Here is a 12,580-nt window from a genome sequence, read left to right on the forward strand (position 1 = left end):
AAACTTGCACATGGGATAAAAAACAATGCTTTCCCATGAGAAACACCTTGGAGAAAAGACAAATTGACATACTGGTCCTAGTTATTACTGCATTAGTCTGCAGGATCTAGGCATTTATACCATTCTGTGCATCTTGTGATATAGAATTTATATTAGTAAATAGCAATTTATCTAAAGCTGATTTATGCACCCTGGTGATGAATATGATGATATACTGCATATATTCACATTATGTCAAACATATTTTTTTACCATCAGATACATATCTCAACTGTAAATGTGACTTCTGATTTTACAGATGATGATAAACTTTGAAATATATTCTTTTCTCTTTAGGTCTCTCCTAAGGGCTTCAGATACAGCAGTGCATGGTTTCATTGGAGCCTTCTCTTGGCAGCTGATGTGCTTGCTCTGTCCTGCCTTGGAATTCAACCTAACATATCAAGTCTCTCGCTTGATTTCCGGTCGTTCCTTACTTGATGGAAAGAACACTGCATCCTTGGTCAACAGTTTGTTAAACATCAGTCTGGCATTTGCTCTGTCCTGTATAATAGATGTTGATCATGTATTCAAGGACTTGATACAGTCCATACAAGTAAGTTAGCTTGAGAAGAAGAGCTTTAGAGTTCTTACAAAAATAATTTCCAAATACATGTAATTATTAACCATGTATTGATACTATTAAAAGATATACAGAAGAGCATACTTGTAAATGAAACATCAGATAATGCTTTCTGTTTCTATCTCCAGGGGGGACCCAGAGCACCTTGGGAAAGAGGAGTGCTTCACCTGTCACTGCCACCCCTTGTGACAGTACTGCTACTCTATGCTACAGCCATGATATTTAAGCAACTCTGGTGTTTAAAGTGTGGAACAATCATTATAGCTTGTGTTTTGAGTCATCACATACGAGATGGAATACGCCGTGGGCTGTGGTTTCAGCCCATCGGCACAACTCCAGTCCTCCCATACTGGTTGTATGTTGTTATAACATTAATATTACCTTTTGCAGTGGGAGGGTTGGCATCAAAACTCTCTGCATGGATAACAGCTTCACAACCAGTCTCAGATACTAGTTTAGTGGCTAAAACCTACATTATATGATTTGATATTTCTTAACGGATAATTATTTTAGTAAATATTTATATTTAAACATACACATATGTAAACATATATATACATATAAACATATTAAATATTATTTTTATAAATGAATCTTATGTATATATATATTTATTTCTTTATTCTTTAAATGAAGACTCAAGCACCTATATCACCAAATACCTGAAAATGCTATGCAGGGAAAATAAAATACATAATCACTCCAAAATTAGCATAATTTCTGTTTTCCTCATAAGATTTTCTGGCTTTCAAGGCTAGTGTCTTGCAAATCCCTTTCTGCAGAGTAGTCAAAACTTCATCACTTTATCCATTCCTCATTATTAAAAAATCATATATATATATATATATATATATATATATATATATATATATATATATATATATATATATTATATATATATAGAGAGAGAGAGATAGGTAGATAATTACACAGTCTTGATAAATAAGAATTTTACCTTGATATATGTAAATTACTTCCATGGCAGAGAATTTTAATTTTGAAGTGTACTTGTAAAATCTGGGATAAGATGGCAAAGCTTTCTTTAGTGCTTTTCCCATTCAGTCTTGCATTAAACTCTTTTTTTAAATAATCATTATTTCTGATTTTTATAGAAGAGAAGTTATAGGAAGGGGAATGCTAAAAAATCAGCTTCTATTATAGATTATCAGTTGTTTTACAAATTACAAAGCACATTCAGTCTCTCTCTCTCTTTCAAAACCTGCACATCCACATCCACACACACATATACTTATACACTTATACACTCACTCACCCTCCTTCTCTCTCTCTCTTATCATTTTGGAACTCATACAGCCTCACTGTGGCTTAGTCATGTCCAACCAGACAGATAGGTAAAGACAGATGCACAGTTAGGGCTAGTTATTTTAAGAATTCATTGAATACTTTCATGGCTACTTTTACATTTTGCTTCTGCTTATGAGTATTCACAATTGATTTACTATTATCTCATTAAACCCTCTTTCTGGTTTATGGCAAAATGGTTGATGGTTAAAAGAGGTAAATGTGCCAGACATCAAAGGTCATATAGCACTATGGCAAAGTATTGTGGCAAAAAGGGTGGAAATGAATTAACAATCAGGATATGATGTGTTAGATGTCAAAGGTGATAGAAAATGTAGGATAGGATGTTAGGGAAAAGGGTATAGAGGGGGAGCAAATGGAATACAATGGGGATTTGTAAATGGAGATGTGGTTAGAGATATAAGGCAATCTGATCAAATGGAGAGTATATGTCCGAGGAAGGGTGAGTAACACTGTATGGGGAAACTGCAAAAAAGCTATCATGAAGCAATCACAGGGTGATACTGTAAGAAGTGATAGTTGTAGAAATAGGAGAAGAATCCAGAGAATGAAATAAGGGAACAGGGGAAAGTGGTGAAGTATCAGGAAGAATGTCAGGAAGGGAGGGGTCCTGAGAAGGACATCGTTGAGACATAAGGGAGTTACTTGAGCATCTAAGTGGGGGTGGTAAGGATAATGAGGAAGGAAGAGGGAATGGTGATGCACATGACGGAGAGGAGTATATATATATATATATATATATATATATATATATATATATATATATATATATATATATATATATATATATATTTTGTGTGTGTGTGTGTGTGTGTGTGTGTGTGTGTGTGTGTGTGTGTGTGTGTGTGTGTGTGTGTGTGTGTGTGTGTGTGTGTGTGTGTGTGTGTGTGTGTGTGTGTGTGTGTGTGTGTGAGTAGGAAGAAGTGATGTATGGGGAACTTGAGGAGGGGGATGGGTATGGCAAATGCTTTGAATGTAGAGTGAATACAAACAGGGATTAGAGGGTGGATGAGGGAGTGAATTATTCTCGTCTCATGTTTATGAACTTTTTGATGTCTTCAAAAGTTTCTGGAGGGGAGCTGGGTGGAGAGGTCTGAGAAACAAAGTTTTTTTTACGTGGAGGAGAAGAGGGAATAGATGTTTGAGGAGCAGAGGAAGAGGTGGGTGTAGGAGAGGGTGTAGTAGAAGATGAAGTGGAATGTTTAGATTGTCTGGTGCAACAAGTAGAGGGAAAGGAAGAGGGGTAGGCACCAGGGAAGTGGTAGAGATTGGATTATCTGGATTTAGACTTGTTGGACAGGGTAGGACACTCCACCAATATAAACTTCATGGGAGAGGTCATATCTATGGAAGCTAATCTTGGCAATATTGGTGTAGGATTTACATTGGCCACTGGGAGGAATAGTGTAGCACTGGACATCCACTGCATCAGAATTGATGAGGCATGTGAGCAAGTCTGACTAGTCCTTGTTGTAGATAGGACAATCAGAGATGGAAACAGTTCTGGTACAAGTATTAAGGGAGGAGTGAGGTTGGGCAGGAATAGGTTTGCCAGTGAGGTCAGTCAGGGTAGATAGTGCATGAGCTTGGGACTCGGATGTTACTGAGACAAGGCGTGAGTGATCAGAACGACTGCAAAATGAAACTTTGCCTACCTATTTTTGAAGACTTTGTTGGAAGAAGGATATTGTCAGAGCACAGGGCTGTAGGGGGAAAGAACTGATCCCACCTGGCTGGGTCAAATAGGGTACTCTAAAGGTTTGTAGAGGTGGAAGCAGTAGAAAGATGAGGTGGTATGGAGAGAGGTAGTACTTTTGGGAGGAGGACAATAAGAATGACAAGTAGTAATAAGGGGGGGTGGGGGCAGAAAATGAAGAAGCCTGTGCAGTAGAAGATGGGAGTGGAAACTGTTGAAAGAGAGGAAGGGGTGTATTCTGAAGGTTGAATAATGACCTGGGTGGAGGATTCGGAATGGATAGAGTTGATCACAGATATTGAGGAAGGGGTTTAGTATCAGTCAGAGCCATGGTCAAAGGAGAGGCAGGGGTTGGGAAAAAAATGAAATGCCCACAGGGTCCCCATGAGGGGTAAAGGGTAGGCAATTAACCAAGGGAATACCAAGCCCATGGCTCCTGGAGGCCATTCATGACTGACACAAAGCCAGCCTTTCATCCTTTCAGCATGGCTCTCACACCTTAGGAAGTGGACAGAAGGGGATGATGAAAAAGAAAAAGAAAGGAAAGGGAGAGGGTTGAGGTCCAAGGTAGGGGTGATCCTCTACTTTGGGCCTCAGTCTCCATCTCCTGAGTCTCCCCACAACATCAATGAGCAAGGGATTAGTCAGTTTAAGGCAAAAGAAAACTGATGCAAACCTTAGACATGTGAGAAACACTAAAAAAGAAGAAGAAGTATATTATCTACTTCACACTTCTTTATTTCTGTCATTTAATGTAACACTGAGAAAAACTAAGGTGGTGATGAGCATATATATCTCAGAGGAGATATACACTTGCCATTATTTTTTCCAGTATTAGCACACATTTATCTCAGGCTAAATGAAAGAGTGAAATACATACAAGACAGCTTGTTTATTTCATAATTCAACCTTAATTTGTCCATTCATTCCATTGTACAAAAAAAGGAATTACATTCCTGTGTCATATCTCTCTTAATCTGGCCCCCACAATTTAAATGTCCGATCAAAGGCACATGTAGCAATGATTCCGTCTGATGGTGAAATGTCTACCCCCATGACCTTCTGCCCATGGCCTTCCAGTGCACGCATGGGCTGGAAGGATCCGTGGCACCATAAGCGAACAGAACCATCATATGAACTGGTGACAATATACTGGCCTCCTATTTTATCGTACCGAGCCCCTGTGACTATCCCTGTGTGTGCTGGTATGCTGTAAATACAGCGACGTGCTCTAACATCCCAAATTCTGGCAGAATTGTCCTCGCTTCCACTAACAAGATGATAACCATCAGGAGACCAATTGATACCCAAAATAGCATTCTGGTGTCCAGTCAGGAACATGACGCACCTACCACTTCTGAGATCCCAGATGCGACCAAATGCATCCATCCCCCCTGTTGCTGCCAGGGACCCGTCCCCCTGGAAGTCAAGGCAGAAGACAGGTTTGGAATGTCCCTCTTGGAAGAGCACCTCCTCCTGAATCTCAAGGTCCCACAAACGCCAGCTGTTATCATGAACGCACGCACCAAGAAACCTCCCACTTGGGTGGAACACTACCCTTGACACTCTTGCTTCAAGACGTGGCAGTTCCCCAAGAGCCTCTCCACACAAATTCCACAGCTGGACAGTACCATCACGACCACTTGATACCAAGTTCAGTGCATTTGCTTCCATTGTGAGAGTGGCACTGGGATGCCACTCTATGCAATCTACATAACAATTGTGGCCAGACATCTTTTGCTCTTCCTGGCAATCTGGAACCTTCCATATTTTGCAAAGCCCACTCCAGGAGGAGGTTGCAAGGAGTTTGCCATTAGGACTAAAACTACAATGAGAGATGGGCCTGGAGTCTGCATTTTGACTTCCAAGAAGACTGAAAGACCGCAGTTTGTTCTGCACTTCTTGTCTCCTGGCTGTGCGAGTGGCCTCTGGGATCTCGTTATCCAAATGTTCCTTCTTCAATCTCGCTCTTGCTCTGGGAATGGAATATTCGAGAATAAACGTTCGAGCCTCCTTCAGTGACTGAGGACCCTCGTGGTACCAGGTTTCCTCTGGGCGCTGCTGCTCTTGCTCAGGTGCCTCCGCATCTTGTGTCCCTGCCACTGTCTTCTTCAGGGCATCCTCTCCCAGGCGAGACAAAAGCTCCTTGAGCCTGTTTCTGCGGTCTGCTGGTCCCTCCCCAAACAGGCAGATTGGCTCTCCCAACTGCCGCAGCTGCTGCTTCACCTGTAGTTTGGAAGACGTTACTAAATCAGTTTTTGTGTAGAGAAAGATTTTTATTAAATGTCTTTTACCGTATAGAGAAGAATATAATAATTTTGACCAATGACAAAAAGTATACATATGTGATAACCTAAAAAAAAATTGTAAACTTTAAAGAACATTACAATTTATCACTCCATTCAGCAGTCAGACAGACAAGAAGAACCAAAACATCTTAGATGAAAAATAAAGATAATTTATTATGATCAACTTCCAGAGGTTTAGTGTGATTTCCTAATATATATAAGAGAAGCCCTTGGGCAATGGGCAAACAATAAGGTTTCAGAGTGAACTGAAAATCTACTATACATCATTCAATATTCATCCAAGGTAATGTTTCAATGATTATGAATAAGGAAAATTTCATCAAGATTAACCTGAAACTGACTTACTTATCTATTATTTAAGTTTCAGAAAACAAAGTAGCTAAATGACAAAAAGAAATGCTAATGATTTACAAGCTAAATCACAAATGTGGAGTAATTTTGACTTTCCTTTCACAAAAGTATTTAAATTTCACGATAATGCTTTAATTTCCTTATCTTCAACATAAAGGAAAATAATCAATTTTCATTTAACTTTGCTCTGAGACCTTTTGCCAGTTTCCACTTCAATTATTTGAAGTGCGAAAGTTAATTAGTCATATACCTTGGAAACTAAGCCTCCATTACAATTTCTTTGTCTCTATCTCTGATTTGAGAATCTGCATCAACACTTCTATTATCAATGACAGAATGAATTCTTAAATGCATACGTAAAATTCAACAGAAAAAGAAGAAGAAAGGCATCACTTCACATGTAATGAGAAACCCAAGAACGGCAAGGGCAACTTCAGGGCACGAACCTCACTGTCATCTGTTGTGACATGAATCATGCGTGCACGTCTCTTCCTCTCAAATTCTTCCAGTAAAGCCTTCTTTTCGTCCAAGATTTCTGGCTCATCGAGTTCCATGTACTCATTGCTTGTGTGGATGTTGGTGGCTGCAGCTGGGCTTCCTGGCGAGTCGGCCGGAGACTCACTGCCCCCCATGGTGGCCTCCAGGGACCCATACCACCTCCTCTCCCCTGGTGCCCCTCCACTCCCCAGGGGCACTGGGGAGTTCTCACCCTCAGACATTGTGCAGGAGAGGATTTGTACTCAGGTCCTTTTTTTGCAGTATGATCTGACTGCTCAAGATGAGGTATGGATGAGCTTCAACACATGCTTTGAGGGGTGATTTACAAAACCAACCTGAAAAGAAAAACAGACATAAATATACTAACCAATAATGACAGCAACATAATCAGCTATCTAAACCTTTATAGTTTTACTGCTTTGAGGATCCATCTGATTAGGGTTTGGAAGGCAAGAGAGTTTTGGCTCAACTTACTGTCCAACTTTACTGATCAAATATGAAATGCATGCTCATAAAGAATATCTTAACATTAAACAAACTTGAGTTTAAATATATGTGCCCTATACACAAATTAATATTAATCAAATAGAATATATTAACACTAAGTCTGCTGGATTGATTACAAACAATTTACACAGGGCCTGGTATTTCAACATATGAAATCCACAAAACAAGTGTACATATACAAATTTACGCAAAATCATACAAGAATACAAGACCACATCCACATTACCAAACACAAATACATGTTTACAATAGTTCTATTCTACTTGCAACATAGCCAAAGATACCAAAAATATCACACTAATTTTGACTGTACTCTCCTTGACTACATATGATTCATATAAGCTACTTTAATGAAGTGAAGATAAAAAAAAAACTTTTAATTATAAAAAAAACAGAATGAGAGAGAAGAGAAAGAAAGGACTTAAGTTCAGTTGACTTGCCCCTTCCTGTTCCTAAAGTAAACAGTTTGCACAACAGAGCTTACTGTGCTAGTTAACTATTAAAATTCATATTCATACAATTTTTTTTTTTACTTGATTTTTGCTGATTTTTGCCATAATGACAATAAGAAAAAAGTACTACTACATATAATTACACTGAAAATACATAAAGCAGTTAGTGAACAGCATAAGCACACTGATGTATTCTAAGAAACTTTTCTTCTATGACACAGTGAACTGTAAGTTTAAAAAGTTATCAGAACCCCATGAAAGATGCATTGTGCAACTGCTTTGGGATCTGTTCCAAGGTTTAGCAGAAAAATAGTAGGTTCTAGCAAAATAAGAGCTTGGACTGGCTCCTTATTTGATAGTAAATGGCCAGGTTTACAATCTGCATGTACACTTTTGAAATGGTCCAGCTTTTAACTGTCTTTATTTCATAGATTACCCACCTTTTTTTCTTTTCAATATGCAACAACTATTTCACATGAGAAAAATGTCTAAAAATTAATGTACTGATTCCATATACTGTGTATCCTGTACCTGGAAATATAAGAGATCAATAGTAAAGCTAAAATGTTAAATTTGGTACTGATGGAATGCACTTTATATATAGTTTAAATATAGTAGCTTTAATAATAGTACAGGTGGTGTGATATCATATAGACCTCTTTGAGATTTTATTGCTTGACAACAAGCCTGTTATGATATGACACATGATTATCATCTGCATGGCACTAGTGGCACTAGTGGCGAGGTTTGTGGATTTCCCAGGAATGGCTGGAGTAATAGGAACTTAATCTCAGAAGGGTAAGGTTACTTCATAACATTACCAATATTTTCATTTCTATGGTTTGAGATGGAAAATAACATGAGCTTCACAAATACTTCAGTATTGATAACTGAAAGAAGGAATAACAACTGCAGGATGGATGGCGGTGAAACAAAAAAAAACCAAAGTTTTATGTGTTCCACAACTTTATCATCACCAACTTCCCAAGAAATTTAACTCAATGCCACTGGGAAAATGCTGTGTTCATTTTCTATTATTTTTTGTGTGAAATGTCTCTGCACATAGATGGTTTTGCTAGTGCTTAGCCACAAAGGAGTCAATTAGTAGACCTTATGACCTTACCTGATTTCACTTTTCCTTGAACTGGCAGGAAAAATGTATTTTTTACTAATGCTATGAATATTGATGGTGTTATTTTTATTAACATTAGTAACAGCAAAGTAAGATAATGTAAAATATTTTTGTAAATCAAGGAAAAGGGTAAATGGCCGAGACAGGAAGTACTCGTAATTGGCTCATATTTAACGAATTCCTTTACTTTTATTATACTTATTTTACGTGTTTTGGTCATTATTTACACAATTCTGTACAATAACCTTATGCACGTTTGGCCACCAAGAGATTTGACAGGCCGTGTGACGCCATTTGTTGGGAGACATCAGTAAGAAATGTTTTATTTTAAGTATGTTACATTGATTCCGGGTCATTTTTAAAGCCAAATAGTGGATATACTGAACAAATAGACATTAGTATCTATCTCAGCCCATCAAGTGCCCCATATGTCAAAAAAAGTGATTAGAAACTAAGGAATTCTGACTATAAGCGGAAGCAAAGAAAAGTTTGGTATTTCACTATATAAAGGCATGTGGTTTTACCCTAGGGGTCCATGGGGTAGAGACTCCTGTCTAGGGAATATATAGATTGTATTTTCTTAAAGCCATGGGGGTCCAGGGGGCAGAGCCCCCTGGCTAAGGAATATATAGATCGTAGTATATAACTCCCACTGGGTTAAGGTTAGGTTGGTTTACTGTTTAGGATGCATTGTATGATTACCATGGGGGATCTGGACTATGTTAACCCATTGCCGACGGGTGGCATGTATGCACATGCCATGGCATGGCGGGACCATCTGCCGGGGACACGTACGCACATGCCATAGAGTATGTATGGACATGCCATGAGTTTTTTTTTGTTACAATCACGGCAAAAGATTATTTTTTTGCCAGTGAAAGTGTGATTAAGTCGGTTTTAACACTTTCTCATTTTTACCATGCAACAACAACAAAAAAAAAAAAAAATGCAACAAACTGACGATTTCAACTCCATGATGCTGCACACTGCTTATTTTATTCGGACTATAGACCGAATAATGATCAACTATGGAGACTATATAGCAACAAAAATACCCTTCAGTCTTGATTTATCAGGAAGTTTGGCAAGTAGAGACTTAAAAAAATAATGAAAACTGAAAATACAACATATCTTCGTAGTATTACGAAGAAACAGCATGGGATGCTGGTATTTTGCATAAGTGGTCGCGCATGCTAGGGCGACAATATAAGCCCCCGGCAGCGAGGCCCCGGCCTCTTTGAATGCTACCTGTCAGTTATGGGTTAAATCCCGTAGATTTTTACTAATGATGGGTTTTATTTCCCTAGAGATTTTAAAAAATTGGCCCATCTATCTGTAGACTTTCAAAGGAAAATTTACCATGCATGTCAACCAGGAGTACAGTAAAATAAGTGTATAGAGTGGTTACTTTGATGAAAACTAAGACACTTTTCATCTATGGCAAAACATGTGCAAATTGAAAATAAGGGATATAGGAGAGACAAGAGTGAAGATCGCCCCTTCATTTTCTAAGTCCCTTCCATGTTTACTTCGCGAAAATCAAAACAAATGTGACGCGGAACTCATTACCAAGTAGTCCTTGTATTGCTACACGCTGTGAGAACGAATATTTTGTCATTATCAGTGTCTGTTTTCTCGAATTCATGCATGTAATGTGTTCTTTTCCTTTTATTGTTCTTCATTTACGTGTTTTGGTAAGTATTTATGCTATTCTGTACAATAACCTTGTGCACATGTGCGTATTGACACCGGGAGATTTGACAGCCAGCAGCGCCATTACGTCGAGAAACGCTGGTGAGCAATGTCTTATTTCAAGTGCTGCGTTGATTCCGGGTCATTTTAAAATCCTTTTCGTGGATATACTGGACAAATAGACTTTCGTTTCTATCACAGCCTGATATTTGAACCCATCCAGTGCCGCAAATGCTGAAAAAAGTGATTAGAAACCAAGCAATTATGACCATAGATGGAAGCGAAGAAACGTTTGGTGTTTCGCGATATAAAGGTATGTGGGTTTTACCCTGGGGGTCCAGGGGGTGTAGCCCCCTGGCTAGGTACATATAGTACCTCTGGGGGTCCAGGGGGCAGAGCCCCCTGGCTAAGGAATATATAGATCGTAGTGTATAAATCCCACAGGATTAAGGTTAGGTTGGTTTATTGGTAAGGACGCATTGTATGATTACCATGGGATTATGTGAAATCCCGTAGATTTTTATCGAATGATGGGTTTGGTTTCCGTAGTTTTTCGAGTTTGCGCGTCGGTGCGCAGAGTTTGAAAGATGGTGGCGATATCTGTAGAGTTTCATTGTCCAATTTTAAATGTTTTTTGAGCTTGTTTTACACATTTCTGTTCTCTTTTCTTCTTATTTCAACCTGTTTTACCCTACAATTTCCCTGATCTACTTCATGCCCTCCCCTGCTATCGGGACTTATCAAATCACATCAAGATTGTCCGCTGGAGAATGCAACTGAAATCATCAGATAAATATTGTCAGGGAAGACCGGTTGTCATTTTCGGTAAATTACCCCTTTCAAAGATGGCTGGGATGTTTGTAGAGCTTCATTAGCCGATTTTATTTATTTATTTTTGCTTGTTTGCTTCGAAAAATTGACTTTTTAATGTTTCATATATCACTTTCTTCAAGTTCTGCAGGTTCCTACTGACATCCAGTGCCATCCAAACCCCGGTTCCCCACGCATGCCCTAAGATCGTTGTGCAGAGGAAAGTTGTAAAAATTCAGATTTTGGAACTTAGTCTCTGGAGGGAGCATCACTCTCTTTAACAAATACTGTAAAAACAATTAATAAAGTAAACTCACCGTTGGCATTGGGTTAACCAAAAACACCATACATGAAAAGTGTCTTACTTCCTGTTGTTCTCTCCACTACAGGCAAAGTTTCCCTCACGCCATGCAGCTGCGAAACTGCAACTCTACCCTGCTTTGGCTCCTTGATTATCGCAGCGGGAATCCTATCAGAAATACTCCTCCTGCTCTCTTCCGCCAACTTGCTTTCTGACGCCCTTTTGGTCTGTCTCTCCTGGGTCCCCCACTTCCCCCTTTCTCTCGTGCAATCTCCTTCCCTCGGCGGCGAAATCTCGTGCTAATTCTATCTGAAACTGAAGTAATCTCATCCGCACCCGACGCGCTCCCGGCGAATGCAAGTCGCAAACCCAAGAAGAAAACTCAATATCACAAATATTTAACCCGACAACACCTTGTTTCCAGAAAGGAGGAGTCTCAAATAACTCAAACAGAAGCACACTGTTCCTTTCCCATCCCTGCATCACGTGTTATTGAGTCAAACTTACGAACTTCAGCCCACTCGGTGCAGCTGACTTCCTTCGCCGCCGAAAGTAAACAACTTGTTTTGAAACGTTGGCGCCGCTCACGCCATCTGTCGGCGGGCGGACGAAGCTCCGATGGGCCCGCGAAATTCAAAGGGCTATGGAGGCCTCGAGGGAAAGAGAGAGGAAGAGAGAGAGAGAGAGAGAGAGAGAGAGAGAGAGAGAGAGAGAGAGAGAGAGAGGAGAGAGAGAGGAGGAGAGAGAGAGGAAGGGAGAGGGGGAGAGAGAAGGGGAGAGAGAGCAGGAGAGAGAGAGAGAGAGGAGAGAGAGAGAGAGAAGAGAAGAGAGAGAGAGAGAAGGGGAGAGAGAGAGATGGGTGAAGAGAGAGAGAGAAGAGAGAGAGA

The 12,580-nt window shown here is 39.6% G+C and overlaps 2 protein-coding genes across 9 annotated transcripts in view; one reads left to right on the plus strand and one right to left on the minus strand.

Moving 5' to 3' along the window:
- The window catches only part of LOC119596398 (transmembrane protein 267-like), a 5,305-nt gene extending 3,964 nt beyond the window's left edge, over positions 1-1,341 (plus strand). For 4 of the 8 annotated variants that reach the window (XM_037945622.1, XM_037945624.1, XM_037945626.1 and 1 more), the window contains 2 exons: positions 337-595; positions 751-1,338. In XM_037945622.1, the coding sequence (XP_037801550.1) occupies positions 337-595; positions 751-1,104 (613 nt within the window). In that variant the 3' untranslated portion in view covers positions 1,105-1,338. Of the gene's footprint in view, positions 1-336; positions 596-750 lie in introns of all 8 variants that reach the window. The other 4 variants (XM_037945628.1, XM_037945627.1, XM_037945625.1 and 1 more) reach the window with 3 other exon arrangements.
- Positions 1,342-4,514: 3,173 nt separating this feature from the next.
- On the minus strand, positions 4,515-12,270 carry LOC119596400 (U4/U6 small nuclear ribonucleoprotein Prp4-like). Its single transcript, XM_037945629.1, has 3 exons — positions 12,201-12,270; positions 6,748-7,134; positions 4,515-5,867 (listed from the first exon to the last, which is right to left on the minus strand). Exons 2-3 carry the CDS (start codon positions 7,018-7,020, stop codon positions 4,614-4,616), a joined length of 1,527 nt encoding a protein of 508 aa, XP_037801557.1. The 5' UTR covers positions 7,021-7,134; positions 12,201-12,270; the 3' UTR covers positions 4,515-4,613.
- Between the last annotated feature and the right edge of the window lie 310 nt (positions 12,271-12,580).

Source organism: Penaeus monodon, chromosome 37 (assembly GCF_015228065.2).
Source record: "Penaeus monodon isolate SGIC_2016 chromosome 37, NSTDA_Pmon_1, whole genome shotgun sequence".
NCBI lineage: Eukaryota > Metazoa > Arthropoda > Malacostraca > Decapoda > Penaeidae > Penaeus > Penaeus monodon.